Source organism: Aptenodytes patagonicus, chromosome W (assembly GCF_965638725.1).
Source record: "Aptenodytes patagonicus chromosome W, bAptPat1.pri.cur, whole genome shotgun sequence".
In the NCBI taxonomy this organism is placed as follows: domain Eukaryota; kingdom Metazoa; phylum Chordata; class Aves; order Sphenisciformes; family Spheniscidae; genus Aptenodytes; species Aptenodytes patagonicus.
Window position 1 is genome coordinate 26291862 of NC_134981.1, and position 23559 is coordinate 26315420.

General features: G+C 57.6%; 2 protein-coding genes and 1 pseudogene across 3 annotated transcripts in view; 2 read left to right on the forward strand and 1 right to left on the reverse strand.

Moving 5' to 3' along the window:
- The first annotated feature begins 1657 nt into the window (after positions 1 to 1657).
- Positions 1658 to 3198, forward strand: LOC143172149 (avidin-like; annotated as a pseudogene).
- Positions 3199 to 7411: 4213 nt separating this feature from the next.
- On the reverse strand, positions 7412 to 12371 carry LOC143171947 (cyclic AMP-responsive element-binding protein 3-like). The gene is made up of 10 exons (XM_076361131.1): positions 12341 to 12371; positions 11127 to 11264; positions 10775 to 11048; positions 10390 to 10502; positions 10069 to 10161; positions 9379 to 9485; positions 8813 to 8881; positions 8572 to 8656; positions 8352 to 8433; positions 7412 to 7900 (listed from the first exon to the last, which is right to left on the reverse strand). The coding sequence occupies exons 2-10, from the start codon at positions 11262 to 11264 to the stop codon at positions 7527 to 7529; spliced, it is 1335 nt and encodes a 444-aa protein (XP_076217246.1). The 5' UTR covers positions 12341 to 12371; the 3' UTR covers positions 7412 to 7526.
- Positions 12372 to 12766: 395 nt separating this feature from the next.
- LOC143171887 (talin-1-like) overlaps positions 12767 to 23559 on the forward strand; it is a 35263-nt gene continuing 24470 nt past the window's right edge. For both annotated transcript variants that reach the window (XM_076361050.1, XM_076361051.1), the window contains exons 1-8: positions 12767 to 12811; positions 18655 to 18818; positions 21080 to 21177; positions 21411 to 21540; positions 21739 to 21891; positions 22208 to 22350; positions 22774 to 22901; positions 23389 to 23449. In XM_076361050.1, coding sequence (XP_076217165.1) covers positions 18689 to 18818; positions 21080 to 21177; positions 21411 to 21540; positions 21739 to 21891; positions 22208 to 22350; positions 22774 to 22901; positions 23389 to 23449 — 843 coding nt within the window. In that variant the 5' untranslated portion in view covers positions 12767 to 12811; positions 18655 to 18688. The remainder of the gene's footprint in view (positions 12812 to 18654; positions 18819 to 21079; positions 21178 to 21410; positions 21541 to 21738; positions 21892 to 22207; positions 22351 to 22773; positions 22902 to 23388; positions 23450 to 23559) is intronic.

The window sequence follows — 23559 nt, forward strand, 5'->3', positions numbered from 1 at the left end:
CTGCCTTGTGGTGCCTTCATACCCATCCCCACCAGATGCCTTTCCAGCCCCAGGACTCCCTATAGAGTTGGGTGATGGAGGTAACGGTATTGATAGATGTGAGATGTTGGTAAAGCACTTCCTTTGTGCTGCACGGCACCTTAAGTAAAACATGCACAGTCAAAGCCCCCATCCCATCCCTCTGGGTTACAACCAGAGATTTTACCCTTCTCTGTTACTGCATTTTGGCAGTGCCGTTCAATCTGCTTCTGTGGACATCTGCCAAGCTTGTGCTTTCGACACAAGGTTTTTGGCAGGTCCATGGGTGAACCCGAAGCCTCTTGCAGAAGTGTTACAAATATAACCCAGCACCAGGGATACCAGCACACAATCCATACATACAGTCCATCCAGCCTGGCCCAGCTCCAGCGAGGCCGGTGCACGCTGCTGTGTGTGACATGGAGTGGTGGCTGCCACCTCCCTGGCACCTCAAACAGGGCGGCTTGTCCCTGCCAAACAGCGCAGAAAGGCAGGGGCTGGTGTCAGGCCAAAAGGATGGAGTGTGGCATCCAGGGCAAGGGCAAGAGAGCCCCCAGGAGGGATTTCTCAGGCCTTTCTGAAAAGCCTGTGAGTTTGGGACTGTGTAAAAGGCAACAAGGAGGAGTGATGTGTTAGGAGAGGGATGGTTTCCGCTCGCCCCAGCCTTCAGGGCCACCCGGACTGGAGGGAGAGGCGCTGAGCAGCAGCAGCAGCAGTGGGGCCCTGGGGTGTGCCGGGGCTTGTGGCAGGCACTGAGTGGCGTGGGCGGTGGTGCCTGCCACCCCAGTGTGGGACTCCACCACCCCCAGTACACACACCACAGCCCTGGTGCCATCCAGTGCCCCAGACACTGCCGTCCTGGAGATGGCATGTATTTAGGCACCTGAATCCCACCTTAATTTTTGGTTGCCCGCAGCCCCATGGCTGCTCTGGGCACTGCAGGAAGCAGAGCAGCAGCTCGGGCGCACAGGGACAGTGCACACCCTGTTGTGCACATCCAAAGCCCCTAAGAACAGCGATGCAAACACAAGGAAGGTTAGTGTGTTTAGTAAACACACTTGCTTGGACCCCAGTGTCCTGCTGTGGTTACTTCTTCCTCTAACTCCTGTAAAAGCAAAAGCAGCAAAATTAGCAGCTGATATGCAGAAGATGCTGGGGAAATGTTATTGCTGCTAAAGCAGAAGTCAGGGTGAGCCTTCCCTCCTGCGCAGCACTGCAGCCACTGCAGCTTGCCTCTGCCAGGGATGCCCCGGCACCACATGGGTGACACCCTGGCCAGGCAGTGGCACCAGCAAAGCAGGGAGCAGTTAAATGTTTAAACAGGTAATAATTTCCAGCCTGCATGCACAGATGAATTCCCAAAGAAGGCAGCTGATGCTTTCCAGACTGCTATTAGGGCCTTAAAAACACCCCACTGCCCCTGCCTCTCTCCACAGCCATGCTCATCCCTGCATTCCTCTGTCGCTGCCTGGGTCACACAGACCTCCTCACCTCACCTGTCCCAGGCACCCTGCCACCTGGCTGCCCACCCCGTGGCTGCCAGCCCGGTGCCTGCTGTGCCCCGGTTACAGCCCTATAAAGGGGGCCGGGGTGTGGGGCTGGGAGGGAGCTGTGCCAGGCACTTTGCAGCTCCGTGGCCATGGGGAGCGGTGCTTTCGCCCTGGTCCTCGCCCTGGTCCTCACCCTGGCAGTGCACATCGCCCCTGTGGAGAGGAAGGTACAGGGATGGGTGGTGATGGGGGACGTGGCGCTGGCACCCTGCTACACCCCAAGGGCTGGGGCTGGGGGCTGCAGTGCTCGGCAGGGAGCCGGGGCTGGACTGCTGGAGCTGGTGGGACCAGCACTACACGATGCCGGAGGAAGCTGCGGAGAGGCCAGGAGGGAGTGATCACTCATGCAAGGATGCTCCTCGTTGTGGGAATCTGTCCAGAGACAGGCAAACAGAGCCATGCCCCAGAGAAACTCTATTTCCCACCAAGTGCACAAAGAAAGCAGCGCATCCCGCTTTAGCATGGGGAGGCTGGGAGACTCTCCCTTGGGTGGGAGCAGCAAACAGCCCAGAGCAACAGCTAGACTGAAGGCAATTGGTGCCGCGGGTGCAATGCCTGTGCCGAGGTGGCAATGCTGGTGGCATGAGCTTCACATGGGGTCCACGGTGCGTCCCCCAGGGCAGAGCCAGGGTGGTGGGATGGAAGCAGGGTGCCTCCCCTGCCTGGCCAGGTACCCCGAGCCACAGCACTGGCCTTGCAGTGCCTCCTCTCTGAGTCCTGGTGGAGTGACACCAGCTGCCGGATGGTTGTGTCCATCCTCAGCAAGGACGGCAGCTTTTTCAGTTCCTACCTGCCGGGGCCTGCGGCCGGCAACCCCGAAATCCTCACCTCACCACTGGAGGGGTCCCAGCAGGATGCAGGGCTGGTCTCACAGCCCACCTTCTCCTTCACCATGCACTGGCAGCTCTGAGGTAGGTGGGAGGGGGCCATCGCCCTGCAGCGGGGATGCCAGCGGGACCCAGGGGGTGTGGCTTCATGCCTTGCTGCCCTGGCTCATGCCCCCTCGGACCCTTCCAGACTCAGAGAGAGCCCAGACGACTGCCTTCCTGGGCCAGTGCTATGTGGGCACCAACAGGGAAGAGACCCTGTACACCCTGTGGCTCCTGCAAGAGGTAGCCGAGGGCCCTGCCGAGGACTGGAAAGCCACTCGGTGAGTGCCGGGTCCTGGCCACCACTGTGCCGAGCTTTCCTGTGCCCCGGGCTGGAGAGGGGAGAAATCTCATGGCATGAGGCACAGTGGGACCAGAAGGGTGAAATGGGTTTGTCACTGGTGATGAACAGGGGCTAAGGAGCATCCCTGTGACCTGGCCAGTTCCTGCATCCCAGGTGTGTCCCAGGGCTGGGTGAGCCCAGGATGGGGTCTGGCCCCAGCTGCACCCCCTGGGACTCCCCTCACACATAGCCCAGGGGGGGAGAGAGCAGAGCATGATGCCAGCACCCAGAGCAGCCTTCGCCACAGGGTGCTGGAGCCCTGGACATCCCACTCAGCACCCAGCAAGGACACAGTGCCCCCCCTCAGGTTTCCCCTCTGTACCCACCACCACAGCATAGATGACCCCAGCTGAATGAACCACAGTGATTTGGAGTTTCCTGCAGGATTGGCACCAGCGTTTTCACCCGGATAAAATAACAGCGAGTGGGGAAATCCAGCAGGCACAGGCCAGGCCCGCAAGGAAACAGCACTCCCCCCGGCCAGGCTCTACCCATGCTGACGTGCTGCATTTCAGCAGCCCTCAGCCCACGGGTTCATGTTTTCCCAGGCAAGTTCAGCCTAGTATGAAGGCTGGGGACCAGGTGCAAAATAAAGGGTTTCTGTGGGGATGTAGGGCTTGGCTCTGGTTTCTGCCCTGCTTCAAACCTGCAGGGTTTGTCTTGCCCCACAGCCACCCTCCCATGGGGAGGCTTCATGCATCATCGCTGAGGGCAGCAGGGTCCCTGGGGATGGAGGCTGTCCCATGTCCCTTCCCTGGCAGTGTGCAGCAGTGCTGTGCCTGCAAATCTGCCGCTGTGCTGTGGGCAGCTTGTCCCTTGGGGTCCCTCCCAAACATCCCCAGAGGGTGCAGAGCAAACCAGGCTGTGTTCAGGTGGCAGGATGAGGCACAGCCTCAGTGGGACACTGTGGGGTCCGAGGCAGGCTCCAGGCAGCTCGCGCTCCCCGTGTGAGCAGAGCAGAGGAAGTTTCTCTGGCGCCCGAACGCACGGGGCAGCTGCAAATGGCTTTTGCAGAGCCGGCAGCCTCCTGTTCCCAGCCCCGGTGGATGTGCTGCGGCAGCCGGCTGCCAACCGCCCTCCTGCACCAGGGGTGGAGAAAGCTCCCAAACAGCCTGTCCCAAGAGAGCCCCCTTGGCGTGGCCATGTCCCCTGAGCAATGCACATGCGGGGGTCTCCAGCCAAGCCCCTGCTACACAGTGTGCGGCCAGGGAAAGGGAAGAGAGGAAGGACGCATCTGGCACCAGCTTTTTTTTCTTTTCAGGCATCCCAGCCCAACCTGCTTTCTGCCTCAGACACCTTGCCAAAGCGGTCCTGACACGACCAGCTCCCTTGGGGGTTCAACAGCCCTGGAGCTGAGGTGTCCACTTTCAGGAGCTGGGGGAAGGTGGTGGCTCCATCCCTGTATTTCCAACTTCTTTTTTAACCGGGCGCTCAGATTTCTGCTAGATTTTCTGTTTCCACCAATATCCAGCAGCTGGTGCTAGTGGATAAAAATAGGATGGATGCTAACGTGTGGTTTAGGTTTCCCTTGGAAAGGAGGATATGTCTGTCTTCTGCTCCTGACTGAAATTCTCACCTCGCTGAGAAACCCTGATTCCTTTAAAACTGTGAGCAGGAGGTGTTTTGTACCAGTCACACAGCCAGCAATAGGAGACAAATTTCATTTCACACTTTCAAAAACTTTCAATATAAGCTGCTACCATGGAAGGGAAATGGCACTATCAACACTCAGGGAGTCACCGAGCAAAAAAGAGAGGGTTTCCATTTGGCAACACCTGTATGGGACTTACCGAGGGCTGAGCAGAATATTTTGCCCCGAAAGGCTCATGTTTCTGGTCCATCGGCACGCTCCCATGCTGCTGATGCAGACACCTGCTGGGGGACACGCATGGGATATGATTCGACCTCGGGAATAACAGAGGGAACACAGTGGGAAGGGCAAGCAGGGACCGTAACGTCTATCAACCTAAGCCAGAATGTGGAGGCCACGTGTGCATGCAGGCAGTGCACAATGCACAGACGGCATGCGCTCTGATCCCTGCAGCAAGGAAAAAAGATGTCATGGACGGTCTGCAGCAAGGAAGAGGAGGGTTGCAGAGATACCAGGCTCCTCCTGTTCCTCTACCTGATGGAAACAAAGTGTGAGCCTCCTCAGTCAAAGGACTCATTCTGGGCATTTTTATCATCGCTGCCCCTTAACCCAAGGCATGAGGCCCAGGCTGGGCTTCCTTCCTCTCACTGGCTCAGAGCCGCTCACTGTGGGACCGGCGCAAGAACACAGAAAGCAATGAAAAATAGCAGCCCTGGGACAGCATGGGCTGAGATCGCAGAGCAACCATCTCCAAAACTCCCAGTGCAGTACCGGGACCAGCTCTGGGCTCTGAGATATCCCAGCCTTTGCCACAATCTTTCCACATGGAAGGGCTGTGCTGGCTGGTGTGGGCAGTACCTAGTGGCAGGAGCTCGTGTTTGGCTGCATTTGATGAAGAGTCCGCTGTGCTTGCCTGACTCCCTGCCCGCTCTCCCAGAGCTATCTCCCCTCCTGACATTTGGCCAAGCAAGTCAGACTGCTGCAGAGCATGGTGCTGACCCGTTCACTCCTGGCCAAACACCAGCTCTGGTGGCCGCTCCCTGTGTTGCTGGCAACATCACTGTTTTATTTCGGATGACTCATACAGATATTAATTAGCGCTGGGTCAGGGACTACAGGTGACATCAGTGGCATTACGCACCCTGGCCTTGAACTGCAAAAAATGAAACGAAAGCAAGGACAGGGTCCTAGACCTTCCTGTCACCACACGGCTCCTGGGAAAAAAGGTTCAGTGGTTCCCTGGGGATGCTCATGGGCTGCCCTCCCTGGGCAGAGCAGAGCTGTGACTTGATCCTGTTATAAGCGTGCCGTCACCTGTCCTGAGACACAGCCCATGGGTGAGCCACCCTCTGGCTGTCTCTCCTCCACGGGCAGAGACACAGCGCTCAATTTTACATCTCATCTGTCTGCACAAGTGCCCTTTGCTTCCTGGGCGGGTTGCAAGCACGGTGCTGCTTGCACCCATCACCTCACTGGGCTCCCATGCCCCCAAACCCTGTGCTGGGCTCAGCAGTCTGACCTCAGGGTTTGCTAGTGCCTCCCGTGGATCCAGCGATCCCAACCAAACCCAGGGCACAGCCCTGATTTAGCAACCACCCAGCAGACAGAGCCCTCTCTGCAGCCCCCGACTGAAGGGACTGGGCTGTTTCACCACCCTGGCTCTGCATTGTTTCCTGCAATTGTGCAGTTCCCCATTACAAAAGCAGCGGTGGGGGCAGACACCGACTCCTCGTGCTTCTTACAAGGGAAGCTGCTCGCTTCCACTACACCAGCAACTTCAGCATGCACAGGTTGCACATGGGTGCTGGATGCTCACAACATCCATTTGTCTCCAAAAGTGTTTCAAGGGTGTCACCCTTGAAGGGGTGAGAGCAGAGCACTGCCCAGCAAACGTGCACCGTGCCTCGACAAGCCCCTCTGCACAGCCGCAGCCACAGGAAGGGAAGGCAGCACCCACTCCCCTTTGTTAGGCTACAAGGGTGGTCCACCTCCCAGCCTCCACTGGGTTTCTCCCACAACACTCTCAGCCCCTGGCTCAGCCCCTAGCCTCCACCAGCCAGCCCAGCCCTGCACCAAAACAACCATGGAGGGCCCAGTTGCACAGAGGGCACGTTTTATTTACACATCATTAATATTTATTTACACATCATTAATAAGGAAATGTCCTCACCAGTGTAGATCTGAAGTAGGACAAGGAGAGATGCTCAACAGGTACCACTAAGCTGCACTCCAGGAAAGACACCACTTGCCAGCTCAAAGTGTTTCTGCACAGACCTGGGGTGCAACCAGAGCCGACCAACTGCCTCACCAGCCAGCGCAGCAAAGCTTGGGCACACGAGGACACAGCTTTGAAACCAGCCTGCGGCCAGGAAAGCCTTCAGAAGAGCAAACAGCTCTGCTGTTCTCTGCTCCACGCCCCCTCAGCAGTCCGGTTCAAGGCATGCCTTCTCTCCCTGAGGCATGGACCAGAAGCCCTGCTCCCAGGGCTGTGGGAGATGAAAGGCTCAGCCCCTACGAAGGGAAACAGCATGTGTTGCTCAGGAGGGACTCCACAGCACCTTCTCTAGCCAGGCCAGGAGCTGTGCCCGTGGCTCAACACCTAGCAGGAACAGGGGAAACACAGGGTCTGTCGCAATGGCAGGACCGCTCCCTGCCAGGGCACTGAAGGTCAGCTCACCATCTCACACCCAGAAATCAGGCAACACTGCAGGATTAAAGGGAAGGGACAAGGGACAGATACTTGTGGCCACCAGACGTGGTAAGAAGTGCAGGACCCAGCCTGTTCACCTCCACTTGGGCAGGGAAGAAGCAGGGCAGCAGCATTCATGACCACCTGCCTCCAGTCAGACCAGGTACAGGCACCTCAGGCCCAACTGCCTTCACCCTCCATATGCTGCAGGCCACGTCAGCAGCCGTAGCAAAGTTCCCACAATTTCCTACCCCATCTCAGATAGGGTCCTGCTATGGATATACAGAGCAGAGTGTAAAATCAGGTCATCCCTAAAATGATTCCTCCCTGGTAAACCCTCTGAGCTGCCAGCAATCAGGAGTATTCAAAAGCATCTGCTTTGATAGATTATCTGTTAACACAGTTCTGCTTGTCCCTGCCCAGCAGGGTGCCTGGTGTCACCCCAACAGGCAGAAGGAGGCGGCAGTCACATCTCATCAGCACGGTGCTGCTGGATGACAATGCTGGCAGTACGTTCCACCCACTCCTGCCTCTTGGCTTTCCACGCTGCCGGCACCGCCGTGTGCAAAGGGTCATTCTGGGAGCGCTGCTCCTGAGGCTGGGGAGGGCCCAGCTCAGAGCCTGCTGCTGCTGGAGGGTCAGAGGATGAGTTGCTGTTGAAAGCAGATCTGGTATTGGGCTTGGGTGGACTCTGTCCCTCTTCCCATGACTGATTGAGGCTGCCCAACAACGAGGGGTCCTCAGGCTCTGGGCTGAGCCTCTCCAGCGCAGCTTCCTCCTGCATATCAGGTGCCGCCTGCCTAACCTGGTTTGGGAACTCGCGGATCTGCCGTGACAGCACTGCAAGAGAGGTAGAGCCAGCCTTGTCATTCCCACCTTGAGAGTGGGACACACCAGCCTCTCACAGTCTTGCTCTGAGCATGGGCCACCACAGAGCCCACGAGAGGGGAACAAACTGTTCAACTAGGGCTGCCTCCTCCCGGGGAGGCAGGGAGAAGATGCTGCACAGCCGCCAGGCACAAGCACAGCTTGTACTCCAAGAGGGACTGGATACATCCAGTTCTGGTACTGTCCTTGGCCCAGGGCCCTGCCCCCAGGCGGGCCTCTGCAACAGGACTGAGGAAGAGTCCAGAGCTGGGGCGAGACAGCAAAGCCAAACCAAGTGGTCATCCCAGGCAAGGAGCTGCTGGGTTGGAGGCACCCCAGAGTTCAGGCTGTCTCCGAGGAAGGTGCTCTGCCCCAGGGGGCAGCACTTCACCTGGAAACACGCCTCAGCCCCCGGGGCACTCACCTCTGAGCTCCGGCTGTGGCACTCTGCTCCCAAATGAGTAGAGGCTGGGGGAGAGAATGAGGCAGAAGGACAGAACCAGGACCTAGAAACACAAAGATGATCAGCAAAGCCTTCAGCAAAGGACATGGATAGGCATCATTGGCCGCAATAAACACCTCTCTCCCAGACTTATGGGGACAGCAAAGACCCCTTCACAGACACTGGGGCTGAAGCCACTCACCATGATGCAGGTGCTTGCTGTGGTAGTTTTGGTGGTGGACTGTCTCACCAAGGCCTGCAGTTTCTGCAGCTGCTCAAGCAGTGACCTGCAGGAGAGCAGGCAATGCAGGTTAACACAGCAGCTGAACCAAGAGCTGCACTCCCCTCCTGCCCCTTTGCAGCCAGGGACAGACCACAATCCCAAGAAGAGGAAGCAACCTTCCCCACCACATCTCCTGCCATGTCCAACAACGAGAACTCACATGTTCTGCTTCTGCAGCAGCTGCACCTTCTTCTGCAGCTCGTGGTTCTGAGCCATGCAGGCTGCCACCCTTCCCGGGAAAGATGAACAGCACAGGGGAAAAACAGAGAGATTTTGTTAGTCAACAGCAGGGACTCCACCAGAGTCTCTCCCTCAGGGAATCAGCCACCAACTCCAGGTGGCTGGGGCAGCTACAAGTGCTCCTGGGGTCTACCTGGCACCACCAGCTGGAGCAAAGCCCAGAGAATGACATCTCATACCAGGTTTGGGGAAGAGTAAGCCCTGCCCAGTCCTGCAGAGAAGCGCCAGATTGATCCCTAAGGATGCTTGCTCCTAGCAGCACACCAGCCCTGTAGATCAGCGACACCAGACTGTATTACAAACTAGCTTAACCTGGAGAACACGCTGGACCTGGCAGGCCAGTACCTGGCTCAAACGGAGCAAGCTCTGGGCCATCTCCAAGCCTGAGAGAGCAGGGCAGGATATGACCACAGGGGTCAGCCTCACTTTCTGCCCAGGGTGGCAAGACCCCAGCAGCAGCACAGAATGGCTGCTGCATGCCCATACCTGTTTTCCAGGCTGTCCACGTAGATCTTCTTCCTGCGACGACTATCCTGGGCTGACTGCTTGTTCCGGATCTTCCGACGCACTTTCTTCAGAAGCCGCTCTTCAGCCTGCAAGGGCCATTTCTCATTAGCAGCCACCCCAGGGCATTGGCAATCCAACCCTCGCAAATCCTGCATACATCTCAGCGCTCAGCCCTGCTTAGAAAGGCAGCAACCCACATGCTTTTGTCCTCTGTCCCTCCCACACCGTTGAATGAACTGCACAAGCTGCAAGGCAAACTCTGGCCTGCTGATGAGGCCAGCAGCTTCCCCAGTGTACCAGAAGAGTGAGGCACACCTAAGGGAGATGAAAAGCACGCAGCTCATAAGATGAGGGAAGTGGAAAGAAAAAGGCACTCGTGGTGTAACTGCCTCCTGCAAGCAGTTGCGAGTGGGGAGACTGACAGCAGCCAGGTCTTGCTGCTCTTCGTATCTGGCTAGCAAAGCAGAGGATGCTGTGCATGTGGACACCCCCCGGGCCTTGAAGGGAGGAGGAAGACACCAAGCCCTGCCACATGCTGTCCTGAACGCAGCACCTGGGTGCTAACTCTCTCAACCAAGGCACCATCCTGCATTTTCGACCCCTACTCTGGCTGAAGGGTTTGAGTGGTCCAAGTCTGTTTGGGAGTGACAGGCTGTAGCAAGGACTCACTTTGGTCAGTGGCAGACAGGTTGGTAATGAAACACCTTCTTTCTCCAGGAGCTGCCTCTCCTCCTCTGTCAGGACCAGTTCTGGGAAGTCAGACTAGAAAACAGCAAAAATACACCCACTGAGAACACAAAGTAAAGGGAGTCCACCCCAGGGCAGAGAGAGCATGCAGAAAGCCTACAGAACCAGGATCAGCTCTCCCAAAGCAGCATCATGCTTTCCTCTGAGATATCGCTCACAGGAGCCAAGCCAGGAGAGAAGGGGAAATGTGAGCAGAAGCAAAGGCTGGAGCCCACATGCTTCCTAAGGCATGGCAGTCAGTACCTGCACGGTGGCTCTGGGCACAAGCTGGGGTCCGGCATCCACAGCGACAGCAATGGAGAAACTGGAGCTTTGTTCCAGCGCCTCACTTGTGCCTTCCAAACCCATCCATGTCTCTGGGGAAGGAAAGGAGAGTCAAGCTCCGGGCCTCAGTGAGGCAGCACTTGACCAACCAGCTTTGAGTAGCACAAAACCACAATTTTATGGCAGCAGAAAGCCACCAAACTCAGCTTTCTCCATTTCGACCCCTACTCTGGCTGAAGGGTTTGAGTGGTCCAAGTCTGTTTGTCGAAATGGTCGAAATTTCTCCATTGCACCTCTCCAAAAACCCCTATGTGGGACTGCTTTTCTGCCTGTAGCCAGGATAGAGCCCACGCACATCACTTACCAAGGTCAATGGAAACATCTCCTTCTGCCATTTCAGACCTCACACTTTCAAGCACAGGCCAATCTCGATGGAGGGAATAGTTGTGATCAAACTGCACAATGTCTGAGCTCTGAGGGCTGCTGGCAAAGTCACTGCCAGGGCTATGGGACAGATTCTGATCCTCAGAAATGCTGCTGTCACTGTCAGCAGGCGAATAACCCTGCAGCATGCCTGGTTCGTCTTCAAAGGGGCTCAGCAGGGAGCTGATTAAGTCATCCATCTCCTTGTTCAGGAGCTGCAGAGAAAAAGCTTTTAATAAGCAGGGAGCCAAACCTCCCCACAACCCAGCAGCAATTCCTCCTGAAGAACTCACCTCAGGCTCTGGCAGGCCCCAGTCTTCCAGCAGACTGTTCTCCTCCCCTGGGATTTCAGGACGGGGAGCATCATCCTTCAGGAGGAAGTCAAGCAGGTCCTCATCTGCCAGGGCAGCCAATTCCTCTGGGCACAACATCTGAGCAAGACATCCAAAGTGAGCACAGGCCCCGGGGGAGACACCAGCACTCCTTTGGGATGTCACTCAAGCCCCTACTAACAAAGTCTCCCCATGCAATGGCAACAGCTGCCAGGGCCCTGCAGCAATGACCAGGCCATGAGTACCATCCCAACAAGGCTGTTAACAGCACCAGTGGCCCCACCAGACTACTGGGACCCAGCCACGGGAGCCAGGCTCCACCCAGAATACAAAAGCTGCAGGAAGGAGAGGGAAAGTTGAAGGACCCCAGACTTTTTGCCATGGAGGGTATGCAAGATCCTGCCATTCCACTGAAGCCCGAAGGTGCTGTACCCCTGGCACGCAGCCAGCTGGGACAACCTCCCCATTAGCACCGTTAAGATTTCAGATCCAGCTGACAGGTGTCACACCCCACCAAAAAAAAAAAAAAAAAAGGGCAGACTCCAGCCACAGGGCTGCTGTGCCAGCTGCCTAGGAGCAGGAAGTTGGTGTGCAGGGCTGCCCTGCCAGATGGCATGGAGAGCAGAGTCTAGCCGGCAGGAAGCAGAGCAGTGAAAGGAAGGGGAGATGGGCAGAGTCCAGGCAATGCTGGGGCTTGTTGTTTCCACAGACATGAGAAATATCTATCTAGGAAGCATGTACTGGGCAGGCAGCAAGGAGAGGAAGAGAACAAGAGGAGACAACAGCACGTAAGGTAGAAGGGTCACAGGAGCATGCAGGGCAGGAACCGTTCCCCCTGCCTGGACACCCACCCAAAGGAAGCCAAAAAACCTCTCACAGCCCCAGCCATGGGGCTGACCCACAGACAAGCACAGCGTGTCGCTGCCTAGGGCACGGGCACAGCCTGCAGCCAACGAGTCCTTGCCGGGCAGCACAACACGAGGCCTGACAGCACAGCCCCACGCGGGAGGAGGACCGAGGCCCCAGGCACCCCACCGGCGGGCTGTCAGCGGCGGGCCACGCCACGGCTGCGAGCTCCCCCTAGCCGCCAGCCTCCGCGCCCAACGCCCCGCAGGGCCCCCAGACTCGGGTGGAGTGAGGGGAGGGCGGCGGTCCCAGCCCGTCCCGTCCCTCACCTCAGCGCGACACCACCCAGCCACGCGCGTTTCCAACGCACCACCAGTGACGTCACCCGCCTCCCAGCAGGCCGCGCACACTCGGCGGCCCCGCCCCTCCCAGGGGGGACGCGGCGGCGCCGGCGCGGGTGCCTATTGGCCGACGGCGCGTGGGCGGTGTGAGCGCGCGGCGGCCGTGGGGGTACAGCTGGGGGTGCCCGGGCCATGCTGGGTGGGGGTTCGGGGGTGTGAGCAGTGGGCGGAGTGCGGCTGCTGTGCCGCTCGGGCAGCGCGCAGCCCTGAGCGTGGGGCCGGGATGCGGGGGGACCGGGTGGAGCGCAGCCCCAGGATACCGTGCCGAACCGTGTCGCCCGGCGGCGCGCGGTGCCCTGGCGCATGCGCGGCGGGGGGCGGTGGGGTGGGAAGCGGGCGGTGCCGCCCCGCTCCGCATAGCCTCGGCGGGGCCGCTGCGCTGTTCCTGCCTGTGCACAGGTATGGGGATGGGGGGGCATGGGGTCTTGGTAACCCGGGGCTGCCGGAAGCGGATGTCCTGGGGGGAGCCCCCCGCTTACAGGGGGGTAGGGGGGAGCAGCGCCTCGGTTACCGGGGCTGAGCCTTCCCTGCTCCCACTGGGGTGCCTCCCCGGGGAGGAGAGGCTGCGGTCATCCCAGGGTCTTTCGAGGGGACGGTCACGCCTTAGCCTGGTTTTGGGGCGTGCCCTATTGCCCCTGGGGCTGGCGGCACCCTCCTGCCGGGCACCGGCACCCGCCAGTGCTGGTGACCCCGGGGCGGTGTGGGCAGGCACGGCTGGGCCTGGCCTTGGCTCCGTTAATCCCGGCCCTGTCCTTGTCCTGCCCCAAAATAGCCGCCACAGGCCTCGGCCTGAAGTCAGCACTCACCAGGCCCTGGTTGTTGTCCCTGCCTCGGGGGTCCCCGGGGACTGAGCGGGAGAGGCCTGGGTGTGGCCACAGGCCTTCAAACCAGGGGGATGAGTTTTGGCACCGGTCGGTTATGGTGGTGAAGCTTTCCTGCTGCCCTTCCTGCCCGCCCTGCCTGTACGCAGGGGGAAGCGAGTGGGAAGGGTGTCTCTGGCCCGCAGTGTGGTTTTGGGTAGGGACGCTGGAGGATGCGCTCCTCACAGCTGCGACGCAACCAGGGGAGGTAACCCTGGCAGCTCCCGATGATCGTCCTGGCACAGAAGGCTGATTGTGACCCAACCCTCCCCCCCCTCCCCCCCCCGGGACAGGGTGCTGGGGTGGGATGCATGATGTTGGGGTGAGTGTGGTGGAGCAGGACTGACCCCCAACAGGGAAAAGCGCGGGTCCCCACCGTGCCCCAGCTGGAGCAGCTAACCGGGCAAGGGAAACCCTGCCACGTCCTCTGCCTTTTCCCTGCCCAGCCTTGCTCTCTGCTGGTTCCTGCCTGCACCCCTGCAAGCTCCCAGGCCCTTTGAATCTGCTGGCAGGATGTCTACGTGCTTCTGCCATGGCTTCATTGCTGGCTGTTAGACCCATATTTGGTAGCAATAATTGTTTAATCCCTTCTCCTCTCTCCCTGTGTCTCACTGCTGAGAAGGGGAGGGGATGTATTTTTGGGATCTTTAGCTTTGCTGGAGCTCACAGGTTGCCCGGTAAAGGGTCTGAACTCCCTCCCCCCCCCCCCCCGTAGACCATGGGGTGAAACTCCCTAAGTGCTAAATGAGTGGCCACTGCTGTGCAATGTACATGATGCTGTGTGGTGAGCACCAGCTGAATGCGCAGCTTGCTCACTGAATGGCAGCAATGGGAGCTTGGTGTACCCTGAAGTGGCATGTCCTGGCAGATTTGGGGAAGGTGAGCAGGAAGGCTGGGGAACAGGGACCTGTGGGGTGCCCTCCTTTTTGCTGGCTGAGTGTGCTGTCCTCCTGCCCTTGCTTGCCCCTGTGCCTGCCTTGGTGGTGGGCAGCCCGGGGGGTGCCGTTGTTTGTGCCCCCTCCCTTTGGAGGGCAGGGGATGCCTGGCAGGAGCGGACAGGCCTGGGGATGCGTGGGAAACACCAGCGGTTAATGGCCAGAGCCGCTTCACCCCAGTGCGGGTGAGCTTGTGGGCTGCCTGCAGCTGTAGCTGTGATTCCCCCAGCCCCACTACCCATCTCCTGCCTGTTTCCCATGCCGAGCAGGGCTGTCCTTCCTGCGGGGGCAAGAAGATGCTCCTGCCCCAGCTGCAGGTAATAGCTGGGTGGTCGCAGAGGTGCCGTGGGGCCAGGCTCACCAGCCATTTACATTCCCCAGGAGCAAGCTTGGCCCCAGCTGGAAGAAACAATCTCACCGTCCAATGTGGCCACACAGCTGGGAAAGAGGAAGTGGGCTGAATCGGCTCAGCAGTATGCAGCATCGTCACTGGCCAGGGCTGCTGGCTCAGCCTCACGCTGATGGGAAGGCTGAGCCACCCGTGCCTCCAGTGCCTGCTGTGGCTGTGTATACTGGTCCCATACTGGAGGACCTGTCCAGAGCCGGATCCGGTGGCTTACTGGGTTATTTTTTGACCTAGTTCCTTCTGCTGTTGTGTAAACACTGGTGTGTGGGCAGAGCTGCTGCTGGCAGGCATCGCGGTGGCCTGGGACCTGCCTGGCTGTGCTGGCCGGGTGGGCAGCCCTGTGCCTGTGGAAAGCCCCAGCAGTGGGGCGGTTTGCAGCTGATAAAGCTTCCTGCAGCCAGCTCCCGGTGCTGCTTCACCCCCAGCCTGGGGGTGGTCCAGAGCAGGGCCTTTCTCAAATGAAATTTGGCCTTGCTGTAAAAAAAACCCAACAAACCCAAACCTCATCCGGAGTCTCCCTTAGAAAGGGCACGTTAAAAATGGCGAAATTGTTGTGTTTGAAGATTTGTGGCTTGTTCTGGAAACTTGCTGTGAGTGCGCCAGCAGGCTGCTTTGATGCTATTGAATTTTGGTTGTGTGTTTTTTGGGTGGTTTTGTTGTTGTGTTTTTTTTTTTTAAGAGATAAAACCTCTGTAACCGTTCTCGCAGTGCTAAACTCAGCCGATACAAATATAGCAGTTATATCATGTGATGGAAAACTCACTCAGTGGTCCCGGCAATGACATAGTGGTTCCTCGGGCTGTCGCAGCGTTGGCTCCCCACAGCTGTCCCTGCTTGTGCTGGCCCTGCCTTTAAGCAGAGCCCCAAGCAAGGAGACCTCCACCACCATGATGGTTTTGCTCACCTAGTGCGGGGTGAGATGGAGGCAGCCAGGACGGCTCCCGAGGGGGTTGGACCCCACCAAGAACTCTTCCCCCCGCCCCCATTTTGGGATTGGCTCAGGAGCATGCTTGCAGCTCAAAGGGTTGCACGCAGCTTGCCATAAAATGCAGAAAGTGCCTTAATCTGGCTGCCAGCTGGCCAGCTCTCTGCTCTGGTGCCTTATCTGCCTTTGCATACTGACAATCGATTGCGAATGGGTTTGCTTGCTCTGGAGGCGAGCCAGTGCAGAAATTTGGTGTGTGTTCATCGATACTTGGTTTGTTTGGGGGTTTTTTGTTTTGTGGTTTGTTTTTTTTTTTTTTTTTCCCAGAGGGACAGCTTGAATTTTGCTGTCCTTTTCCTTTATTTTTCCGGTTTGCAGTACCGGGCTCCCATACTGTCCTGTCCCTTACGTCTAGTCCGGCTTTTCCTTCCCCACGTGGTACCTGGAGGGGAGAGGTCTGCAGGGGCCGAGCCCTGCGTCGGTGCCCTCTTGCAGGAGGAGGTGTGCGGGCAGATTTGCAAACCCCGTGTGATTAATTGCCATGTTTACTGACAAATTTCTCCAGGGTTTGAGGAGGTGTACTTCTTATGCAGCAGAGAGCATTTCTGCTTTAGACATTGATGTCAGCAAAGTTCAACTGCTGGAGCCTGAACCGTTTCCGTAGAATATGGGAATTAAAATGAACCATTTATCTCCCTTTCCTCCGAGGGCTTGCTTGATGTTGCAAGCACCTTCCCTTCTAAGCTCTGTCGTTTTTGTAAGAGCTCGGGAGTAGGAAGGCTTGAGCAGTCATCCTCCTGTGAGGTCTTGGAAAGCGTGGTGGCCCCTGTGAAGGGCATGCTAAGGGGTGCCTCTGGTGCAGCGCCTGATTTTGCGTGGCTCTGGGAGGGCAAGAGGAGGCTGCAGAAATGGCCAGGGCAGGAGCAATACTGGCATGGCCTGGCTCATCTCGGTTCCTCTCTGCCATCCGGCATCCTCCCCTCCTCTTCCTTCGTGGTCTCTGACCTTGTCCTGGTGGTGGTATGTTCCCCTTTTCCTGCAGAGGGACAGAGAGCAGCTTTATGCTCAACTCGAGAATATTTTTAGATATAGAGATGATATTGAGTACTGGCCTGGTGACTGCAGCAGCCTGCCCTGTGTATGAAATACTCAAAAAGCCCTTTCTATGGCAGGGTGTTCCTCGTCCCTTCGGTTCTGCAGCTTTGATGGTGCTTTTGGGTGGACAGCAATGGCACACGTGGGTGCCTCTGCCGCCTCCTTCCCGCTGCCAGCGGGCTCCCTCGCTCCGGACCCAAAATACATTTCATTCCTCGTCAGCAGAGCCAGTGGGGGCTGCGGGCCTCTGCAGAAACATTGCTGAACGGCTCAGGAATGCGGAGCTGGAGCAGCTCCATGTACTGGCGGAGGCGGCAAGCTCCTCTGTCCCTGCCTCCCACCCGGCTTTGTGGCTCTGCAGGAGCAGGACCCCTGCCCTCCATCTCTCTTTGCTCTGACTCGCTCTTGCCCAAAATCGGATGCAGGAACTTTTTATCCATCACAGGTCCTGCCCCAGCCTGCTTGGGTCTGCGGTTGGAAGCAGCCCACACCAGTGTACCCCCTTCTGTGGGGGACCGAAGCCGGCAGTGCCAGGCAGGGATGCGCAGGCTTGCCATCTGCTGCTGTGGTGCAAGGCAGGTGAGGGAGGCTGCTAGCAAGTCTTGCCTAAGAACCTTCCCAGGCCAGGCTGAAGATGCACGTGGCCGGTAACCTTTCCCTGACAGCCATAATAGGAGGCCTGGTAGGAGAAAATCAATCTAAAAGAGGACAAGCAGATATGGTGCATCCTGCCAGTGCTCTTGTGTCTTCCTACCAGCTGGGGTTTAAGGACAAGGCAGCCTGGGTCAAGGCAGAGCAGGAGACTTCTTCCCCATGAGCAGGCTCTCAGGGAGAGGAAAAGGGGTGTCACTACTGGAGAGCGTCGGGTTGGGGCTGGCCGGGGACTGGGGATGCAGAGAAGGGCAGGGAGCAGCAGGGCAGGGAGAAGGACCTGGTGCAGGGACCCCAAGGCATGCAGCAACCTGGGAAAGCACTGAAAGCTTCTGCACGGCGGGTAAACCCAAAGGAAAGGGCTCGCCCTACAAGCCGCAGCAGGCGAGTGGGGGGGCTTATTTACAACCTCCTTGTGTTATTTCTTTCTGATTTTGCTCTGCTGTAATAATATTGTCATTCTAATTAGGTGTTATTAAACCTGGTGTTTCAGAACCCTGTTGAGGGGTGCTTGCTCTGAAGCTGATCTATGCAGTCCTTCAAGCTTGAAGCTGATTCTTCAAGCTGGACCCAGCTTGGGGCCCATTTCAGATGGCGTGGTGCAGCTCTCGTGTACCCTTGCAACAAGAGCTGCAGCAGCTGTGTCCCTCGCCCTCCTGCGCATTGCCCTGTGCATGGGCTCCCCTGCCCTGGGTTTGTGCCACAGCTGCTGCCGTAGACCCCAGTCTCCAAGCGCCAATGTGGTACTCGGCATGAGTGGTGCTTTCCCCAGGTAATTATTTTTAATGGGCGAGTTCAGTGCCTGGTACCCTTATCTCACCTCCCCGAGCGACTCCAGGCTTTTCCATCCCTCTGGGTCCCTCTGTGCTCAGGCTGCCAGCTCAGCACCGTCCGCTGGCGACATGGGGGGCCCTGATAGCTGGGGCAGGGCCCTACCAGCTCCAGGTCAAAGCTTGGTTTTCCTCTTGTGGCTTCTGTGTCACAGCAGGTTTAATTATAACCCCTTCCGTTGTGCTCTCCCAGCTTATCTTGCATGCTCCCGAATGCTCGCTTCCTCCTTGCTGGCAGCATCTCCGCTGAGTACCAGCTGCCATCGCTCTTGCAGGAGAGCAAAATCGGCTTTGGGACCTTGGGACGGGGAGACAAGGGTCCCAACACTGGCCAGAGATCCCGGGGTCAGCATGGGGCTGGAAAGCGGGACCCCCTCGCAGGCTCACCAGCACGGGGTGCAGCCCTTGCTTGCTGCTAGAAGCCAGGTCCCAGCTTTTGGGGAGCAGAGGTGCTGCCAGAGGAAGAGGAAGGACCCTGCATATCGGAGGGGACCGCACGGGGACAGCAGTCAGAGCTAACCTGGCTGTCTCTTCCGGCAGGTGACACAGGAGTGGGGACAGCTGAACCGCCACCATGGTCGCCCTCTCGCTGAAGATCAGCATCGGCAACGTGGTGAAGACGATGCAGTTCGAGCCCTCCACCATGGTGTACGATGCCTGCCGGATGATCCGTGAGCGGGTGCCCGAGGCCCAGATGGGACAGCGTAAGTCTGCAGTGGGGCTGCCCGCCATGCTGCCGTGCCAGGGCCACCCTGGCTTGGCTCCTGGCATTTCACTGGCTTCCCTTTCCTCTCTTGTCCCCATGCCTGTCTGGGCTTTCCCAGCTGGCACAGAGCAGCGGGGGGGTGGGGGGAACAAGATCCAAGTCTTCCTGCCCAGTTGAGGCGAGGGGCTGAGCTCCTTGGGCTCCCTCCTTGACACCCCAGAAGAAATTTGGGGGCTTGGGAGGTAGGAAAACACATTTGGAAGTGAAATACTCATTGAGCTCTTTGAGCCTGCTGCCCTTTCTGTCTCTGCTCCTCTCTCCTACTTGCATTCATCACCACTAGCCAGAACTAGGTGGGTTTAAACAGTCGCAGGGGTCATAGTGAGCATTAATAAACCATATAAGTTAATTTTTCCTTTCTGGGGGAATATATAGTCCTCCGTCAGGTCTGTCCCCCCTGGCAGCTCTCTGCCAGACTCTGTGCTGGTGCTCCGTTACCTTGCTAAGCTTTCTCAGCTCTAATATCTCCCTGCTGCTGCAAGACTCAAAAGTAAGCTTATGGCACATGAGCTCATGATGCGATTCGTGCCCACACAGATGTGGCCTGTCCATGGTATGGATGGGAGGGCTGGAGCGCTGGGACATCATCTTGGGGGCTGTCCTGGGTCCCTGCCGCCTCTGAAAGCGGCTCTGCCACAGAGGAGAGCTGTGCAACAGGCAGGCAGCAAACAGGAGGTCAGGAGTTGTGGGAAGAGGAGGGGGAGCACGGCGACATCTGGGAGCTGCGAATTCCTCATGGATGAAAAGAAATGCCTTCTCGTGCGGTGCCTGGCTGGCCTGTGGGACGTGGTCTGGCGGATCACGGGTTTCAGAGAGGGCCTGGATGTTTATGTGGATGTGGGCTGTAACGGTGTTGGAAGGAGCGTTGCATTTCCTGCTCCTGGGTGTGAGCCAGCCTGCTTATTAAAAAAAAAAAAAAAGGGCAAGGGGAAAGCCTTAAAGGGAACTGCTTATTCCCAAGTTCCTTTTCAGTTCCTCACAGCTTTGCTTTTCTTTTCTTATTGGTTCCTTGCAGCTTTTGTTTCTCTTTGCTCTCCTTACCCAGTGGCACTCAGGGGTCCCTTTTTGAGCTGCCCTGTTTTTTTTTGTGACCTTTGGACTGGGGGAACTTTGGTGTAGGTTTCCAGCCCTGGTCTTGCTCTGTCTTGGGAAGCGCCTCTCCCTGCCCAAGCTATGGATCTGGGGCAAGCTACTGAGTTTTCTGTGCTTTAGAATTATCCTTTTAGAATTTGCTTTGAAAATAGCTTTTTTTTAAATTAAAAAAAAAAAAAAAGGCAAGCCTCAGTGATTTTTCTGCTCCCTGTTTAGTAGGATCCTAACATCAGTGTTAGCCAGGCAGGAGCAGGATGCTTCAGGAATTTGTCCCTCTCTGCAGAGAGCTGATTCATTATAAACTTAGCAGCCAGCCAAGACAGCCTGTGGCGTGGGGTTGTTGGAAAGGTAGAGAAGGACCTTTCCCAGGGCAAAGCCAGGCGTGGTCCTGGCCTCTTGCAGCAAGAAGATGGGGCCATCCCTGTGGGTCCAAGCTGGGGTGCCACTGCCTGGGCATCAGCAGCAGCACTCTCACTGGGTACCCCAGCCCTGAGGGAGCAGGATTTGGTGAACAGCACTTCTACACTTTCTCACCACCTCTGAGACCTTGTAAGCTTCGATCCTGTCCTCCTTCAGCCTCCTCCCCAAACGGAGGAATCCCAGCTCCTTTAGTCCCTCGTACCAAGGCTCCATCATATAAGTTGCACATCTCTGTATCTTTTCAAACTCTGCTGTGTCCTTCTGGGGAGGTGCAGACCACACCACCATGGAGTACTCTAAGTGTGGATGTGCCTAGGTTTTATAGACCAGTTCCCAGCACCCTTCCTGGTGATGCCTAACGTTTTACTACCTTGCTTTGGCCGCTGCTACACGTTGTACTGAAGATTTCAGAGAGCTGTCAACCACGACTCCAAGCTCTTCCTTCAGTTGTGGTCAGTTCCAAGTTTGGCATTGCGTAGGCATGCTTCAGATTATTTTTTCCATAGATAACTATATGGTAAAAAGTACCTTGAAGCTCGCTTGCCAGCTTTTTGCTGGGCTCCAGCATGCACAGTACTGCTGTGCTTTGCGTGCTGGGCTGCAGGCACATTCCTGGGTGCAGGCTGGCATCTTGGTGGCCCTGTCCTGCTCAGGATTACCCTGGCAGAGACTTTACCTGTTTTTCAGCCAATGATTTTGGGCTGTTCCTCTCGGATGAAGACCCAAAGAAAGGGATCTGGCTGGAGGCTGGGAAGGCTCTGGACTACTACATGCTTCGCAACGGGGTAAGCATCCATCCCACATCTTTCCAGCTGGTACCTGCCTCGGCTCTGCGGTCAGACATGCCCACGGTGGGGAAGTGCTGTGGGTGCCTGCCCTGCTGCCTTGCATCGTGCCTGGATGTACCCCATGCCCCCCCCAACTGCACTGGGGAGATGGGAGCTGTCGGCACGGTGGCAGGATGCGGGCACCCTGTGCCGGTGCCACTGCTGGGAGCTGTGCTCTGCTGTGCTCACAGGACACCATGGAGTATAAGAAGAAGCAGCGGCCCCTGAAGATCCGCATGCTGGATGGGACAGTGAAAACGGTGATGGTGGATGACTCCAAAACAGTCACAGACATGCTCATGACAATCTGTGCCCGGATCGGTGAGAGAAGGGGATAGCAGCAAGGGGGAGGAAGGGAGGTGGGGAGAGATGGCAGCGTCTGGTGGGGGGTATCAGCAGCAGCTCTGTGGCAGATAGCCTGGCAGCAGGGATGTCCGAGGGGTGCATGATGCTGCGTCACTCCAGGCTCTGTATTTGGCAGTGATGTTGTGCTGAGCTCGGTCCTCTGCACTCCTGCAGGCATCACCAACTATGATGAGTACTCACTTGTTCGGGAGATTATGGAAGAGAAGAAGGAGGAGGTTACCGGCACCCTCAAGAAGGACAAGACCCTGCTGCGAGATGAGAAGAAGATGGAGAAGCTCAAGCAGAAGTTGCACACGGATGACGAGTGTACGTGCCTGCACGTGCTGGGGACGGGGTCAGCCTGTGCCAAAGGCAGCGGGGAGAAGAGCTGGTGGGCAGGGAGGGGAGCAGGCTCCCCCCTCCCCCCCGCAAGGGGAAGACCCAACACAGGGGAGTGGAGAGGACTGTGATGAGGGGACATGTGCCCACGCTCCTTGGAGTCTCTCCTTCTGTGTGGAGGCCCAGGGCAGAGCCGGGATGCACCAAACGGACATCCATTTCTTGCTCTGTGCGAGCAGCCCCAGGGCTGGGACCAGCCCTGCCTGGGTGTCCGTCCCTGCTCACGCTCTGGTGTTGCCTGCAGTGAATTGGCTGGACCACGGCCGGACCCTGCGTGAGCAAGGCATTGACGACAATGAAACACTGCTCCTGCGGCGCAAGTTCTTCTACTCTGACCAGAACGTGGACTCACGAGACCCTGTGCAGCTTAACCTGCTCTACGTGCAGGTACAGCTCCCTGGAGCACCTCTCTCTGCTGCCCTGTGCCAGCCCCGTCAGGGCTGGTGGCTGAGGGTTTTGGCCAGGAGTCACCATGGGGGCACTTCAGGATGCCCAGTTATCTCCCGGGAGAGATTTCCTGGGTAAGAGCCAATGCTGGCAATCCCAGTCCTGCCCTCTGTGTACTCTATAGAGCTCCCCAGGGGATCCCATGTCTCCTCTGCCTGGTAGGAACAATCCTGAAGTCCTGCTGCTGTTCCTCTCCCAGGCATGGTGATGGTCCCTGTAGGGGACAGCCTGCCCCTAGATCCTCCTCTTTTTCACGGCCACTTCTTTTCTGTCTGGAAAACAGGTCCTGCCTGGTGTGGAGGGGAGTGGTGGCAGGGCTGTGTTGCTGCCCAGCCAACAGCGGTGTCTTCTCTTCCCACGCAGGCTCGTGATGACATCCTTAACGGTTCCCACCCTGTCTCCTTTGACAAAGCCTGCGAGTTTGCCGGCTACCAGTGCCAGATCCAGTTCGGGCCACACAATGAGCAGAAGCACAAGCCGGGCTTTCTAGAGTGAGTGTCCCGGGGAGCCCCTGGGCTTGTCTCTAGGCAGCTCAAGCAGCTGGCACACAGCGCTTGGGGATGCAGACATCTCTGGAGTGACTCCTCTCCTCCCTGCAGCATGGTGCCCAAGCGTGGAGATCCACGCCAGCTGCAAGGGGTGCCAGCCCCTCGTCCTGCTCCCTCTGGCGCCACCCTGGGACATGCAGCCAGCTCCCCTTCTGATGGGGGGGGACCTCAGCCCGCCGTACAGCCTCCCCTGATGCCATGCAAGGGGCTGCATCTTTAGCACCTCCACCCTGCTCTCAGCAGGGTGGCTCCTGGGGCAGCTTTCATTACTGCAGCAACCTCTCCCACATCCTTCCTGCTCCCAAAAACTCCCAGCCCATTCCCTGGCCAGGGGTTTGTCTAAGGCTCTGGGTTGGGCCTCTTTGTAGGCGAAGACAAATGCAGGCTTCGGGCTCTGCCACTAACAGCTGGCTTGGCTGTCTCTTGGTAGACTCAAGGATTTCCTGCCCAAGGAGTACATCAAGCAGAAAGGGGAGCGCAAGATCTTCATGGTACGTGCAGGGGGGTGTTAAGACCTGGGCTTCTTGCTCCTCCTTGCCAAAGGTTGAGGCTGTTCTTGTCCCTGGAGGCAGCATGTAGTGGCTTGGTGGGTGAGAAATAG